At 32.6% G+C, this 17,967-nt stretch overlaps 2 protein-coding genes across 5 annotated transcripts in view; one reads left to right on the top strand and one right to left on the bottom strand.

The window, feature by feature from the left end:
• The window catches only part of LOC122606613 (histone acetyltransferase HAC1-like), a 34,935-nt gene that overhangs the window by 14,177 nt on the left and 2,791 nt on the right, over positions 1 to 17,967 (bottom strand). For 2 of the 4 annotated variants that reach the window (XM_043779456.1, XM_043779457.1), the window contains exon 1: positions 941 to 1,297. The exons of 1 other annotated variant lie outside the window; for it this stretch is intronic. In XM_043779456.1, the coding sequence (XP_043635391.1) occupies positions 941 to 1,119 (179 nt within the window). In that variant the 5' untranslated portion in view covers positions 1,120 to 1,297. Of the gene's footprint in view, positions 1 to 940; positions 1,298 to 2,281; positions 2,405 to 17,967 lie in introns of those variants that run through there. One more of the 4 variants, XM_043779458.1, reaches the window with a different exon arrangement.
• Positions 12,798 to 15,431, top strand: LOC122607042 (receptor-like protein EIX2). The gene is made up of 2 exons (XM_043779965.1): positions 12,798 to 12,962; positions 13,323 to 15,431. The coding sequence occupies exons 1-2, from the start codon at positions 12,798 to 12,800 to the stop codon at positions 15,429 to 15,431; spliced, it is 2,274 nt and encodes a 757-aa protein (XP_043635900.1).

Genomic DNA, 17,967 nt, shown 5'->3' with positions numbered 1-17,967 from the left:
AAAACCCAGAAGTTTTATACCCAAAAGCACAAAACCTAATACTACAAAATTCTACAACTCCTGAAGCATTGAAATCCAGAAATTCATAGAGCCATAAAAATGGGACAATTGGAAAATTTGAAAAGAAAAGAAAAAAAGAATTCTATCAAACATGTGAACAATGATAGAGAAACAAAAACCGTAAAGCTAGCCTTTGATAGAAGAGATGGGCACATTGGTGGAGAAGGAAAGTCATCTACGAAGACAAAATGAAACTTACTACATGTGAACGTAGTTCATATTTAAGTGCGAGTAAAGTGACTTTCCGGAATCTTTTGTCAACTTCAGCTACTTGAAAACGAGGGTGACCGAAAATAGTATTTAATGTAATCAAAGTCAATAGAAAAAGAACGCAAATTTGCGTAAGAACGTAATGTACTTTTAGAAAATTTTAACTTCGGCTAACAAACTTTGTCTTCACCATTATAATCAAATTAACTATCAAGAAAAAAAGATTTAATCGGTTTCCAGCTGCATATCATAGGCACAAGAGTAGTGGGGGGGGGGGGGGGGGGGGGGGGGAAGTCAACATAGTTAAAGTTACAGCAATATCAACAGCCATATCAAACTAGAAATCTGCCTAAAGTACTTCTTATACTCACAAGAACAAGCACCAACATATTGCCCGTCAAACTCTTCATGCAAACTAGGTTACCCATAAAACAGGTAGCATGTAAATAAGGTTATAAACTTTCGACAAAATCAATTACCATTGGAATATTATAACTTTGTAATCATTTTTGATACATTGATAGCATTTGGAAATAAAGTTATAAATTTTCGACGATTTATTGTTTCGGGTCAACCCGTTTTGACCCGTACTAAACATAACCTTGTTTCCCAACCTGCCTATCTAGTTACCACCAATAAGACATACAAGAGCATGAAGAGAAAGACTTACATTTTCTCATGTATAAACTTCCGTGCCTTCAGAATAACAGGGTCCATAGTAAGTGTACTACGCTGACCTCCAGAATTTTGCATCATGTTCTGCTGATGTTGGATAGCAGGAAATGAGCTCCCGACTTGATTGGGTACCTGCCCGGAGTACTGTCCAGTGATATGCGTCTGTAAATTCATATTTAACCTGTTGGTTTCAATATATGATCTACTTCATAACAGAATGTCACAATTCGGTAAACTTTATGAGTATCGCTTGTTAAGTTGTGATGCCTAATCATTTACTCAAGCTCTATGCATGATTAAATATACTGCTTCAGGTTTCCTTAATGCTAACAGAAACTGGGAAACTCGATTCCTGTGGGGCAAAAAATATTCAAATGAACTTAATATCATCATAGAAGATTATAAACTAGCAATATTCACAATTCTAAATAGAATAGACCTTACATTCGATACAAGACAGCCAGAAAATCAAAACTTTTTCCGGTTACATTATTTTTACTTTATCATACTCTCAGACAACCTTAACAACTATCTTTACTCGAACATTTCTGATCAACTATTTCACTGTCAACAAATAACATCTTTAGCAAGTTTCTAAAATAAATATATTACAACCCAAAACCCACAATTTAACTACCTATAATGATATAAATTTCTAAACTTTTATAACAAACTCACAAATTTATCCAAATATATAAACACCCAAAACCCACATTAGCTATATCAGATAAATTTCATGTTTTTAAAAAATTTCCACAATTTAATTCAAAATAAGCACTAGCACCCAAAACACACGATTATTATAACTTTATCATAATATTATTAATATATATATATATATATATAACCCAAAATAAAAAATTTCATATTTGTATTAAAACCCACAATTCAATATAAATAGCCATGAGCAGGGTATACAGAAAACCCACAATTTAACTATAATCAAATAAATTTCATGAATTTACCAAAAACCCACAAATTAATCCCAAAAATATTGATACCCAGAAGCCTCAATTTAACTAAAGCATCAAAATTGATAACAATTAATGATAAAAATCACACAAAAACCCTAAATTCCAAAATTCAACAAATTGAGATAATTAAACACAAATTAATTAATCAATAATAATTAAATGTGATCCAAGTAAGATAAATTTACCTTAATTTGTTAATGTTATTATTTGAATTTGATCAGCAGATTTTTGACGCCAATATGACTTGTATATAGAGTAAAGAAAAAAAAATTAGAGAGAGAAAATCGGGTCGGACCTTGTTATTGAAAATTGAAATTACTATGATAAAATATATAGATAAAAATAAAATAATAATTTATGACCTGGTTTTTATGGGTTATTTGGGTTGTGTTTAATGACCCGGAACATAGCTGATAGCAGTACTTTCCTGATTTGGTTTGTCAACTGGGTTCTGTAGTGAAATTTTTTTTGAATGATGATATTGTTTGTTGCTTGTTTTAGGAAACAAAAAAAAAATAGGTTCTTGTTTTGTCTATTTGTTATTTTTGAAGGATATCATTCCATACATTGATATGGATAATCTATAAATCTTAAGTTCTTAACTAATCATAATAGTTAATAATCTTTTAGTTGATCAATTAAAAATTAAATTTGCTTAAAAGTTATTTATATTAGATAAGTTAACTAAATCTATACCTAGGTCTGTTTGTTTTTTTTTATCAAGTGATCTGTGAATTAAGTGTCTGTCTAAATTTAGTGTTTCTAAGACGGATAAGACGATAAATAAATCATTGTTGTTTTGTTATGTGTGATGAATTGACGTACTAAATAGTTTAAATTATTATAATACCCTTGAAATTTAATGAGTATTTTTTAAAGAAAAGTTTTGAAACGATAATTATGTAAAATACTTTTTAACTGCATTTTTTAAATAATGATGACTTATTAAATAAGTGTTAAACAAACATTATATCCAACTTAAACAATTAAGATTAAATCATGTCTTATTTATTAAGATGTTATTAAACACCATCTAATTTGATACATTACCATAATTTATTAAATTTAGTTCGAACTCAAATTACGTAAATTGAACATTATTATCTATCATTATTCATAATCTAGGAAAATTTTAATTTATATAAATTTTGAATTTTCATTTTTATTTTAACTTAATTGAGTATATAATTATAAATTTACCTATTTATTTTAAACTTAATATTATGCTATAAAAATCAAAACTAATAAAATATAACCTATAAGACCATATTTAAAATGTTATTACATGCATAAAATGTTTTACATTAGATCTTATTCGGGAAATATAGAAGATGGTTATGTTTAATGTACTTATTTATAGGGGTGGGTTATTTTATGACCACCTCTTATTTTAGAACCAATTAGGATATGTATTTTTTGTAACTTATACATCACCATCATCATCTACTATGATATACAAGATTTTTTTGTAAAAACACTAAGAGTTTCCGGCGATGGGCCTACCGTAAAATCATGTGTAAGTTAACTTACACATGTGTATACGGTACGGGCCAGAGGCCCTTATCTGTTCTAAACTTAGCCGTCAAGGGACGCATATGGGAATCGTATGGATTGATGGGCAGCGATCCAAGAGATAGCGGCAGTGTGCTACGGTACGGGCTCCGCCCTTGCTGTCGGCTTCGCCGGAAAGTCTTAGTGTAAGTAACTTATTACACATGATTTTCTGATGGGCCCGTCGCCGGAAAGTGTTTGTGTATTTACAAAAAAGTCTTGTATATCGTAGTAATGATGATGGTGGTGTGTAAGTTACAAAAAATACATGTCCTAATTGGTCATAAAATAAAGATGGTCCTAAAATAACTTTTCCCCTTATTTATATTTATATATGTAATAAACGTGTTAAACATAGCCTCATGGGATGTATTTATCGATTTCCTAAGTTATAACTAAATAACGTAATTATATAAACTAAATATATGAGTAAATTAAATAAAGAAAGTATAGTTAGTAAATTAATAAGTAATTATAGGTATATCAATAACTTCTTATAACCACTCGTCTTCTTGTAAAAACAAGTAACGTAAAATACTAAAATACCCCTGACTTAATATTATTCCACCTACATCCTTAAGTGTTGTCCTTAAGATACTTTTAATTAAATAATTTACAAATTTATCTCTCAACTCATAAAATAATTACATTCTTTTTACATCAATTACCTATACATCAAATATCCTACAATACTCGCCACAACCGACAATAGCCACTGCCATCACCACACACCTTCGCCTCCACTTTCGTCATTTTGTCGGGGTTTCTCTTTAGAATTTTATATAAGAGATTGAAGTTATCTAGCATCAAATAAAAGTCATGCAAAACAATTAAATAAAATAAAGTATTTTAAAGTTAGTTAAAAGAGTGTGTTAATAAGTTATTTTGGAGATTCATGCAATACCACTTTGTATTATTTTGTGTAACGATATTATCACACAATACATTAGTAATCAAGTAATAACACTGTTAACTTTATCGGACCCTAAAGCAAGGATTTGGTGATCTTAAGGTCTCAGGTTCGATCCCCGCTAGGGACAAAAAATAATTCCTTTAAGGTACCCGGGACCAATGAAGCCTAGACCCACATGTGAAGTTTAAATACGCGAGTTCGATCCATCGGGGTGCCCAGATCATGTGGGGATTAGGATGGAGGTATTCTACCGGTATCATATGGCTCATACGGGATGAGTCGATGGGTATCCAAATGTGGTACCGGGGCTAGGGTTCCCCCCATTACCCTATAATCAAATCAAAATTTTAATAATAACCAATACTTACCATGAAATCCTTGTATACAACTCGTGTAATGACACAAGTCTATAATCCAGTTAATATTATAAGTACAACACCCAACATTTAAAAACAAGGATTTCTAAAAACTTTTGCCTAACGGCGTTAAAAAAAGCGGAATTAACTTTAAAAGTCCAAACCAGTAAAATCTGTTTGGTTTATTCATTAAATGGTGTTACTAGCCATATCATCAAAATAAGTCTAAATGGAAATCCATCGGTTGCCCAACATTAAGCAACCGTGTACATTATCAATACAAGTCATTAATATTTAAACATAAAGCAAATGTCTAAAGCGAGCAGCCACTATGGGTAAACTATAGCTAGCTTCAAGATCGTTTACCCATGTCTCACATCTTCTCACATCTACCTGCTCACTATTGTTGGACCTGAGGGCACAACATATTTAAAAGAGCAAGTGTTAGCTAACGAATTAGCTAAGTAAGATAACACATAAGTTATAAAACGTTTGTCCATTTAAAACATTATATAAAAGTCATATTAAGTCGTTAAGGCACATATCCTCAAACATATCATCACACATACATATCATATCATCAACATCATTTATATTAGGATGGGTCATCCTAAATGTGCCTAGTCATCTTTTGCATCATCACATATTACATTTGAACATCTTTATAATTGTGACAAAAGTCACGCATCTCATATAACATATGCATCTCGTTAAGTGTGACATAAGTCGCACCCGACTAGATGAACCACCATTCAGTAGTACATTAATGTCGTTAAGGAATGGCAAGCCAATCCAGGAGTAATCCGTATGTTCAATGACAATGGGGCTGGTAAAACCTCCAGTATTACTCTTCACATTGTACCTCATTGCAAGGAACCACCCGAGCAACCACATCAACGCACTTAACCGGGCTAGGGCAAGTACGGATTAAGCTTAACACTTTCACGTTAAATTTACGAGCTCGATTTCACATCACATCTAGTTTAGGTATTTACACAACCTAAACAATCATCACATATATACATCTTTACGTTTGGGCCCTTAAACGTGCATGTGTCATGGCAACTTAATAAGTCTAGTGAACTAGATGAACAAGCCATGTAATCATGCACATTTCACATATCATCATCATACATCACATTTCATAGCATTTCATTTCATATCATCACATCGCATACATTGTTACATCACGTACATCGTCATATATCATTGCATTTCGTATATCATTACAACATTGCATATCATTTATCATCATAGATCGTACATCATTTAATATCATCTATCATCTCATGTCATATATCGTTGCAAAACACCTATTATCTCATATCATATTTCATTTCATCTATTAAGCATACATAGCATCTCATATCAGTACATATCATTGGGGTAGCATTTCAGGCTTCAATATGCATCTACATAGCCCATATCACCTCCCGTATAATCCCGAATACACATAAGCAAACAAGATACCATTTGGGGAAGTTATTATATGAAAACTATGTTTTTGTTGAACCCTCAGCGTGTCAAAGTAGTGTATCTTACCTCGTAGAAGAGCACAAAAAGATAACGTAAATTACCGAGCTTTGCAAATATTCCCGACTACCTATAATCATTAAACGATATAATAAGCTAAACAAGTACCTACTTACTTTTGTTCATGAATCAAGCCTAAGTATCTATAAACATAACCCATGACAAGGCTTGATGCATCGGACATTCGATTAATACTTTAAAGCTTACATAACTCGACGAAACTCGACATTCACTCACTAAATTAACCTTTCTGGAAACTTGACATCACAATCATCTTTTAAAAACATAACCATTAGAAAGTAGACTCTCTTACGATTCCGTGGATAGCTTATTTGTTAAAAACGGAGTTACGGTTCAAAAGTTATGGCCATTTGAAAATTCTGTCGCTGTTGCATCGCAACTACCAAGTTGCGTCGCAACTAAAGGTCACTGTTTTCTAGTTGCGCAGCAGCTTAGTAGCTGCGGCGCAGCTAGCCCCGAATCTGCACAAACCTTATTGTTTAACCTCCAAAACTTAACCAAACACACCCCAAACGACCCATAACCTTATGAACGACTTTTGTACCTCAAAATTCACCATTTTAAGACCATAATGATGAAATGAAATCATTGATTAATCCTTACTTGATTTGCATCACATAATTAAACGTTTTAGGTCAACGAATCAACGTTTAAGACATCAATTGATCTTCTAATAACCTAGACCAGTTTTGGATCTGATTATATGATTGAAAGGACATAAAAATCAATGTTATTATACCTTGGATGCCTGGAGATTATAAAGAGGATGCAAAAACTTGATCAAAACACTCTCGAATCAACCGAATAACGATGAAATCGAACAATAGGATGCCATGGAACAAATGGAACGGATAGGGCTTCAAAGGAAATGTATATTCTCTGATTTATGAGTCTAATGACAGATTATTAGACCCTTAACCCGTTTTTTAGTTTCCAGCTTTATCAAAACTAGTTCTTAGACTTCCTTATGGCTCATATTTAGCTTAAAACACCTATGGGGAATACTTACAACACATTAAACACTTTAAGCACCTCCAAAGACATTAAAATATACCTTTAGACACATTAACACATGAATCATTAAGGCTTTAAAACCTTACACATAATGCACATTAATCACACATAAACATTAAATCTCTTAGAGACTTAACGGACACGTTGTGTTGACTTAACGACTGAAGTCAACCGTTAATTAAAAGTTCGGGATGTTACAATAAGGCTGGGTAAAATTATCATGCTTTACTGCAATCTTTATCCACAACTTCTCATGTATGAATGACGAACAATGCATGTTTCCAGGACTAGAGTTGCGAAATCAGTCAAATTAGTATATATATCGATATTCATTCAAGATAGTGTACCTAAATTTGAAAGAGAGCACACAACACTGTGAGCAGACTAGATCCTAAGCAAGCTACTTGTAGAACGAAAATTTGATAATGGAGTTGAACTATTGAAGTAATACAATTACAGTGATACCAACTACATTTTCATTTCTGCTGTGTCAGCGTAATCATATATTGTAAACATTTGAATTTTTTCAACTTAACTTATGTGGTTGTCATGTATTTAAGTTAGATATAAAATAATATTTTAATATATATTGTATAATAAATAAATAATTATCTCATGTTTTTATGGATTAAAATATTTAATATGTGAGGGGTTTTATTAGAGTAATATTTGCCTTTGGATGAAAGTAAGTATCAAGATTCAAAGATGACATTTAAATCTTGGCCATTGATTTTTACTTAAAGGTCAAAATCTCCCCAATTTGACTAGCTTAGGTATTAGACAACCCTCATCATTTTAACTTTACTAAATTAAAAAAACATCAAAACTCTTTTGGATATCACTTATTATGTCAAAATATTTTTACAATTTCCGATTACTTGACTTACTAAACACTTTTAATATGACAATTGACAAACAATCGTTTCGACCAATATTTAGCCCATTTTACACATTTGGCCATTTGGGCCATCAATCCAACCCAAAATATACACTAAACCGGCTAATATCTTAACATCTTTGGTATTATATATTAACATTAAGTATATGTCGGTTTGGTCACAGCACCATGTTTGCTGCAATTGCATATTTGGACTTTGATATTTCTTCTCCTAAATGGTATTATATATGTAACACACTGTTTATTTTGCCACACGAATGATGTCCTCATGTTATAATTTAGTTATATAATCAACTATAGCATGAAATCATTTATCCTTAAATTTTTCATGCATCAGACGGGTCTTAAAACATGAATGTTTCTATTCACATCCATTTACAATAATAAGTGATACTCCCTCCGTCCCAATTTAAATGTCACGTTGACTAACTTTGACCGTAAATAACTTTGTTTGTGTCATGTAACACTTGATATAAAATATATGAATGGATTGAGTTTTTAATGTACTTTTCGTTCATATAAGTTTTATCAACTACTATATAGTACAAACAAAGTTATTTACGGTCAAAGTTAGTCAACGTGACATTTAAATTGGGACGGAGGGAGTATAATATAATATAATATAATATATAAAAATTCTTAGTTCCACTATTATCACGAGATTCTTTATTATATTCGTATATCTATATATATGTTTGATATTGGGTCCAAGAGCTTAATAGATGTCTAAAATATATATAAATAGTTACAGGAAGAAAAATAAAGGAGGGAAATAGCTGTGAAAAGATTAATAGTTACTGAAATTTTGGAAGAAAATACGAGTATTACTTTTACCTGTTGAACCCACAAACAACGTCACTCAAATACCATATATGAACAAAATTTGATAAATTGTTGGGTACATAGGGCAATAAATAAATAAAAAAAACCTTGTGTTGCAACTGTATTCATGAAAAAAAGGGTGAGAATTCCTTCAAGTTGAGCCCCAACTTGAGTCAAGTTGGGGAGATCTTGACCATTGAATGAAAATCAAAGGCTAAGATTCAAAAATGATCTTTGAATCTTGGCCATTAATTTTCATTCAAAGGCCAAGATCACCCTAACATGACTAGTCATGTTAGGGCTAACTTGAGGAAATCCCTTCCAAAAAAAAAATAAAAATTGACATTTTAGTTGTTAAAGCCTTATTTTAACCTATGCGTGGATATATGAGATTGAAGTCTAATATTACATAAACAACTAAGGGTATGTTCTTGAGTTTTGTTTTAAAAGGAAAGAAAAAGATTGTAAAGGATTTTAAAAATATTTGGGTTCTTGAGTTTTATTTAAGGGAAGAAGAGAAAAGAAGGGAAAAGATTTGGAAGGAGAATTCTATAGAATGTGTTAAAGATATTTTCCTCCCACTTTTGGGATGATTTGGAAGGAAGGAAACTTCACCCATTCTCTTCCATTCACCCCTCTTTTCTTCTTTCCCCTTCCTTTACATATAAACTCGAGAACACAGGCTAAGGGTGGAGGGAGGGGAGAGTTCAACCCTCTCATCTCCCTTCAACCATCCAATCAAATTACTCCACCTCATTTCAACCCTCCAACCTTTTTTCAACCTTTTTTTAGTGGCATCCGAAACTCTCAACTTTTTCTTCACATTTTAATAATTTATCCTTAACTTTATAAACTAAAACTAACCCTTTTAAATATAAACTAACCAAATATAAAAAGAAAACACATACATTTCATTTAGATATTAAAAATTTAAAGATACAAAACATAAAATAAAATAAAAACACATACATTTTATTACGAAGTATAAAAAACTAAATAAATAAATCGGCAATCTGTGTTGGTTGAGCCGCCGGGTCGTCGAGGTGGGATAAATTTAGTCTCCCAACGTGCTCTGTAAGATCATATCGAAGAAATTGAAAAGGCAAAGGAATTGAAAATTCCGAAGCCAAAAAAATTGCTTCGGACGACGATGATGATGAAGATAATGGATCCATATGATGAATATATGTTAATATTTGTGTTTGAAATGAGAAATATAGAGTAAAAATGGTGTTTGGTTGTGTTTTTGGTAGTATACATTCGGCCCTTTATATAGAAATTTTTATAAAAAAAAAGTTTCCCAGACTTGTCACAAATGGTCCCTGGAGCGTGTAAAGTTGCACCGACAGTCCTTTTAACGGTCATATGACCGTTTGAAATGTTTCACCTTTGGTCCCTGTCTTCTTCAGCCCTCCGCGAGCTATGAACTCGCCGGTCCCAACTCGCGCCCATCTCCCCTCACCGGCATCCGAAGCTCGCTCCATCTCGCGAGCTCGCCGCCATCTCGCGACTCCATCTCGCTCCGGCTCCCTCCCCCTAATTAAAATTATATTTTTTTAGAAAAATTAAAAAATTAATGGATTGTTTTTTTCTAACTGTCAATGATGAATTGCTTTGAATCGTCAAATTATGTCTATGAATTTAAAAGACCACATATTAGCAATGTGGAATTAATGGTAGTTCCAAACAGCATGTGGCAATTTATATTTGTTAGAAAATTTTCTTCTAACGGTATTATGTGAATTTCTTAGAAGTGAATGGTCCCAAACTGACGATGGAATGAATGGCCCTATCTAAATGTGGAAAGTCTTTTTATTTTTTCATTATGGATTTTCTATTAACCTTCCGAGCAGATTAATCCAAAAAGCTTATTTGTTTTACGAGTTTAGAGTCACTGATTTGTTATACCAGTCTAGAGTTGAGTCAGAGTAAGTGAGTATGTCACCACTAGAATTTTTCGTCCCTGAAGTTGACAGTTTTTACATTTTTTTTCGCTAAAGTTTAAAAATTATAATTTTAACCTTAAATTGGCAACATTTTGCAACTAAAGTCCTTCCCTTAGACGGCGTTCATTTTTTGCCGTTAACGTACGCACGTGCAAAACACGTGAGGGTATTGATGTCATTTCCTTGTTACACCCGAGGGATTAAAAGTGAAAAACGTGACATGTTTAGGGATGAAAATTACAAAAACTATTATCTTCTTTTTCAGCTACTGTTGTAAAAACTGTAAATTTTTGAATAAATGAATCAACTAAATAATTATACATATACAAACCCTATACTTTTTTACAGTATGCTTCGATCTTACGCATATATTGAAATGCAACACCATAAACCCTAAAATAACGCGGTTGGGGTGGAAGAAAGGAGGGACGAACTTCCTTTGTGCTCTTAAACACGTCTGCCCTGTGATAGAAATGAGGATTATGAAATGTTTGGTATGTATCATTGTTTCCAAGTACGAAATTATTGTTTATATGGTTTGCAAAATTTAGTGATGGTCGGACCTGAATGGGTGGTGGCATTGCTGTGGTTGATCTCAGTGGTGGTGATTGGATGTTTGAGAGAGAAGAAAGGATGTTTATGTATATTATAAATAAGAGTTTTGTTTCTTGAAATAAATATATCTCCAATCAAATTAATAATAAAGACTGGGTGGTGTTTGGCAGCAACAACAACAACAAAATATAAGATCTTTTTCGAGATCAATCAAGATATGTATCACATGAGGAGATTAGCAGCAACAAAAGAAGGAAGAAGAAGATAAAAGTTTTTGCAACTTTCCTCCCTAAACATGTCACGTTTTAACTTTTAGTCCCTCGGGTGTAACAAGGAAACGACATTAATACCCTCAAGTGTTTAGCACGTGCGTATGTTAACGGCAAAAAACGTACGTCGTCTAGGAGAAGGACCTTGATTGCAAAATGTTGCCAACTTTAAGGTTAAAATTATAATTTTTAAACGTTAGGGATGAAAAGTGCAAAAGCTGAAAACTTCAGAGACGAAAAATGTAATTTACCCTTCTTTTTATTAAGAAAACAAATATCGTATTAAATATTTGACTTCAAAGAAGTAAAACTAATGCCGTCTGTCACGGGTTTTAGTATGAGAGTAGTTAAGATGTACACAATGTTAAAATATTTGCCTCCACATTCGGTCTAAGATAATAAAAGATCTCCAACAAAGCATGAAAATGGAACCTTTAATTTTTGTCTCTAGGGGCAAATACGTCAAAAATGGAGGTTCATTTGACCTCAAAGGAGTTACACAATGTTAAAAGTCTCGCATTTAGCAATTTGTATATATTATAAGTTTTTCTTCTTTTCACATTTGTTGGCACTCAAATGATGTGATTTAGGACCTTATAATTACCATTCAATAATAAATACAGATTGACCAAGCGATAGTGTTGACTATAATCAAGGTACATACTACTCTTTCGATCAAACTTCACTTATATATAACCTTCATTTTTGGATGTTCATGTATCAGCTAGCTAAAAGAAATACGGAGTAGCAAAAGTTTTTGATATATACAACATGATTTCAAATATGTGCCATAATAATATATTTACACTTTCTCATGTTTTGATTATTATTATTATTATTATGTGGTTTTCGTTTCATTTTGTTAATAGTAGTACTTCTATAACAATAATTCCTAATTTCTTGGACAAACAACCAGTAGCAGCTGATAAGGAGATCAAGTGCATCGATAAGGAGAGAAACGCTCTCCTTGAATTCAAAGTTGGCCTTCAAGACTATAATCATGATTGTATGTCCGCATGGGGAAGTAAAAAGGAAGATGATATTGATGATTGTTGTAACTGGACGAGTCACGTGCAACAACCAGACTGGTCACGTGAATGAGCTTGTACCGGATGATTGTGCTCTTAGAGGTGAGATTAGCCCTTCATTGTTTAACTTAACCCACCTGACTCATCTTGGTCTTTCCCTTAATTTTTTCATTGGAACCGTTCCCGAGTCCATTGGTTACTTGACCGAATTAAGGTACCTTTCCATTTCTGATAACACTTTTAATGGAACCATTCCGAACTCCATTGGTTCATTGACTAGATTAAGGTATCTTGACGTTACCAACAATTCTTTTAGTGGAACCATTCCCGATTCCATCAGTTACTTGACCGAATTAAGGGAACTTTACCTATCTAGTAATATTTTTAATGGAACCATTCCCAACTCCCTTGGTTCATTGACCAAATTAACGGATCTTTCCATTTCTGGCAGCTCTTTTAATGGAACCATTCCCGAGTTTATTGGTTACTTGACAAAATTAAGGTATCTTGACATTTCCAGTAATTCTTTTCATGGAACCATTCCTAAGTTTATTGGTTCCTTGGTTGAATTACAGACTCTTGACCTTTCTAGCAACCATCATCTAAGCGGCACCATCCCTTCAGAATTTGGAAACCTCGCAAATTTGTTGGATCTCTCGCTAAACCAACTTGGAAATTGTTCGGTTGAAAATATAAGTTGGTTGTCTCATCTGTCTCATTTGGAGCACCTTGATATGAGTGGTATTTCACTAGCCAAGGCAGATCATTGGGTAAATGTAATTCTAAGTCTCCAAAACTTAACATCTCTATGGTTAGAAGGATGTGAACTTTCACAGGTTATGCATCCATATTCTTCACCATCATCTTATGATCATGTCAACTCTTCTGAATCTTTTTCATCGAATATTCATACCATTTCTCTCGGTGACAATAATCTCAACTCATCCATATATTCTTGGTTCTACCTATTAACTAGCAATATGCTTCGATCTGTTCATCTCGAGGGAAACAAGTTAGACAAATTACCAAAATATTTTGGAAATCTGTGTAATTTGACTTATCTATATTTCAACAACAACTCTGCAACTGTACCACTTTCTGATTTTCTGAAAACTTTGTCCGCTGGATGCACGTCACATACATTAATTGACGTAGATGCTTCAAGTAACCAATTTACAGGGTCAATATCGGATGACATCCAACATTTCCCATCACTAGTAGATTTGATACTTGATGATAATCAGTTAAACGGAACTGTAAGTGAGAAATTCTGGGAACTTCCTAACCTTGAAGCAATACATATTTCATCTAATTCTCTTAGAAATGCCATCTTTATAAAGACTGCAAAGCTAAAGCATAAGTATATTGATCTTTCGAAGAACAACTTCTATGGAGGAATCTCCTTTTTGTGCCAAATTGTTGATGGGTTTTTAAGTTATCTCGATCTCTCACATAACTCATTTTCCGGACAAATTCCAGACTGTTTGTGGCATTTGAAAGAACTAAAAGTTTTAAACTTGGCACACAACAATCTATCGGGAAGGCTCCCTGCATCTGTTGAATATCTGTTTCAACTTGAAGTGTTGTATTTATACAACAACAGCTTCTCTGGAGAATTGCCTTTGTCATTAAGAAATTGCACTATGTTATCATTTTTAGACTTGGGGTCCAACAGGTTTTTTGGTAACGTGCCAGTTTGGGTTGGTGAAAACTTATCAAGATTGTATGTTCTTAACCTTGGTAGCAACAAATTCTTTGGATCCATTCCTTTACAAATTTGCCGACTTGAAAATCTTCAAGTTCTGGATTTGTCAATGAACAATCTCAACGACACCATCCCTTCATGTTTCAATAATCTTACTTCCATGGTTCAAGAAAGACTCTTAGCGGCACAAATCGAACATTTATATGATCTTCAAGTAAAAGGTTTCAGCTATTATCCAGCGGATTATATTGATAGTACGATTGTCCGGTGGCAAGGGATTAGACGCAAATTCACTACCAACCTTGGATTGTTGAGAACCATTGATCTCTCAAGCAACAATCTTACAGGGAAAATCCCTAATGAACTAACTGATCTTCATGGATTGCTTCAACTCAACTTGTTCAAGAACGCTTTATTTGGGGAGATTCCATATAAAATTGGTCAGGTGAAACAGCTTTTAACGTTGGATTTATCAAGAAACCATTTTTCAGGACGGATACCACCCAGCATATCTGAGATCACTTCCTTAAGTTGGCTAGACTTGTCATATAATAACCTGTCGGGGAGAATTCCATCTAGCACTCAGCTCCAATCATTTACTGCTTCAGCCTATACGGGAAATGCAGGATTGTGTGGACTTCCTCTGTCCAAATATTGTCCTGGAGATTTACCAGTACCAGTATCATCCCCCGTTCGGGAAGCAGACACAGATGAACTTGAGAGATGGTTTTATATAAGCGGGGCCATTGGTTTTGGCATCGGATTTTGGATAGTGTGTGGCATTTTACTCGTCAACCGTCATGGAAGACATGCTTTCTTTCACATTATGGATACCATGGAAGACTGGGTTTCCGTGAAGGTTAAAGAGTTCAAAGTAAAATTTCAAAGGATAGCACAATAGAACATGAATTATATAGTTGTTTGTGTTTAATATTATACATATATATATATATATAGTTGTTTGTGTTTAATATATATATATATATGGGATTAGTTTCCTAGAATGTAACTATCTTTGACCGAATGTTTATAGTAGGAAAAAACTAAAGTTATGTGTATTGTATGTAAGCAACTTGAAAAAATGTTTATTTTATGTAAAAAAACATACATGGCAACCATATACAGGTGCCACTTGTCAGATTATATTTTAATTGGTTGAAACGAAATTCTTACATACAATAAACATTATTTCAAAGTTGTTTACATACAATACACACAACTTTAGTTATTTCCTACTATAGACATTCGTTCAAAGTTTCTTGCATTCGAGGAAACTAATCCCTATATATATATACGAGTATATATTTTGTATTTCTCATTTCCTAGTTGTTTTCGATTACCATGTTTCTTCTTGTATTAGCAGGGTTGTTTAAATCCTGGTTATCAATAAAGTTGCCACCAAACACCATGGGTGGCCATTTTCCAGTGTTGTGTCAAATCGGACATCCATTGATTCCATTTCTCAACAGTTTTTTTTTTTCATGAGTCTACCTACTATGTTTTAATACAGCAAAAGAATTCATGCAATTTGTAGAAAATAATGAAAGCAAATTTTATGCCGGGAATATATTTTCTAGGCCGGTTTTGGAGCGCAATTGCTTTCAATGTCGCCAATTAGTCACATAATGATTGTTCTTAGCCAAAAGTTTATGGTTAAAAAAGAAGTAAGCATTTAGCATTCAGAGAACTATGTGCACCATTTTAGCTAGTGTTTGCTTCCATAATTATTAATCGATATATCTATATTCTATGTCTATATATATCTAAAAGTTCTATCAAGCAAGTGGAAAAATTGACGCATTCTTGACGCTTTATTGATGTGTACTTAATAGGGTTAATTAGGGTACTTAATAGGGTTCATTATTCTGGTATGATTTATTTGTGGGTTTTTTTGGTTTCATTATATGCATTTTGCATTATACATAATAATTAGTTAATACGAGTAGTGTTTAATTTGGATCGGTTGTTTCTTGCAATTGGTTATTATGTCATTGAATGCATTGTTTGTTTTCTTATAATGCCAATTGAGCTTATATTATGTTATTGAATGCAATCTATAGTGTGTATAATAAATCGTATATGTATATCTTGCATTGATATTAGGATGTGAAGGTATTTTTATGAATGAACTAATTCGTAAATAGTTGTTATCATCATTTAGCGATTTTTAGGCACTAAATTTGTTAATATGACTATTAACCAATAAATTCGTTACCATAGTTTCGCGTTTCGGTTTGTTATTCAATATTAGTGTTATTAAGTATATATATTTTAGTGTACAATATATATAACATATAAGTCGTAGCTATAATTTTCTTTTTAATTTATATATTATGGTTAGGTTATGGTTATGTTTATTTTAGATTCACTTAGTTTGGTTTAAGCAATTGTATTCGTGAATTTCAGTTGAATATATATATCAATGTTGTAATCAATGATTTTGATGTCTTAAAATGATTGTGGTGAAAAAAATTACGGATGGTTTAATGAATGCGTGGTTATTGTTATCTTTTCGTATTACTTTATAAATAAATTATTATATGCTAATAAATGAGATTTTACACTTATCAGTTTGGTAACTGAATGGGCACATAGAACCAACATTTACAATGGAGAAGTGATAAGGTTGGCGTTGAAGAGAATTTTGGGACTAATGGGGCAATCTTGATTTTTGATAAACACCCACTTTTCATTAGTCACATCTTCATTCACGTATTCTTTTTTTCTTTATTTTGAAATGCTATTTTTCTCTTTTATTTCTCTTGATTCTTTCGGGCCATGTTCTGTGAATATATATGTACAATCTAACATGACGTTTGAAAGTATACAATCTGTGGATCTATCTTCTTCGTTTGGTTTCTTCTTCCTCTTTTTCTCTAATCTTGTGTTTGTTTATTGCAGGACATGTGGTTGCTTTCAAGGTGTTTGATATTATGCCTCAAAGAGAAGGTTGTGTGTGAACAAGGTAATCATCTTCTCTGATTTTGGTTTTGGTTCACTGCTATAGTAATTTTTTTATTAGAATATATCAATGTTCTTTGGGTTCTTTAATATTTTGTGAAATTTATGTGTTTTTTTTCAATATTTTAATATCATGTGGTGTGTATTTTTTTTGAAGCTGTTCAAATGAGTATGTAATGATTAATGTAATCTTAACTCAAATTTTTTGAATTTGTTTTTCCTTATGTGAGAATCAGTAAGATTGGATTATGACCCATGTACACAACATGTCCCATGATGACAAGTTTCAGCATGAAAATTATGTATATGCAAAATTTGCTCAATTAAGTTATAGTCATAATTTTGTGTAGTATTTATTATTTAATTTGCCTTTGTGGAATAAATTTATTTTATTTATTGATTTATAAAGCGGTAAAGTGTATGATTCTGGATAAGCATATTGTATACTGTACAACGAGTTATAAGACAACTTTGCA

The sequence above is a fragment of the Erigeron canadensis genome, chromosome 7, assembly GCF_010389155.1.
Source record: "Erigeron canadensis isolate Cc75 chromosome 7, C_canadensis_v1, whole genome shotgun sequence".
In the NCBI taxonomy this organism is placed as follows: domain Eukaryota; kingdom Viridiplantae; phylum Streptophyta; class Magnoliopsida; order Asterales; family Asteraceae; genus Erigeron; species Erigeron canadensis.
Note: the sequence above shows the minus strand (reverse complement) of the source record. Positions and strands in the feature narration are given on the sequence as shown.

Bases quoted from the DNA above. Each gene is read 5' to 3' on its own strand.
- LOC122607042 (XM_043779965.1), top strand. From the start codon at position 12,798: ATGATTGTATGTCCGCATGGGGAAGTAAAAAGGAAGATGATATTGATG. The intron at 12,963-13,322 runs CTGACTCATCTT...TACTTGACAAAA, and splicing joins CATTGTTTAACTTAACCCAC to TTAAGGTATCTTGACATTTC.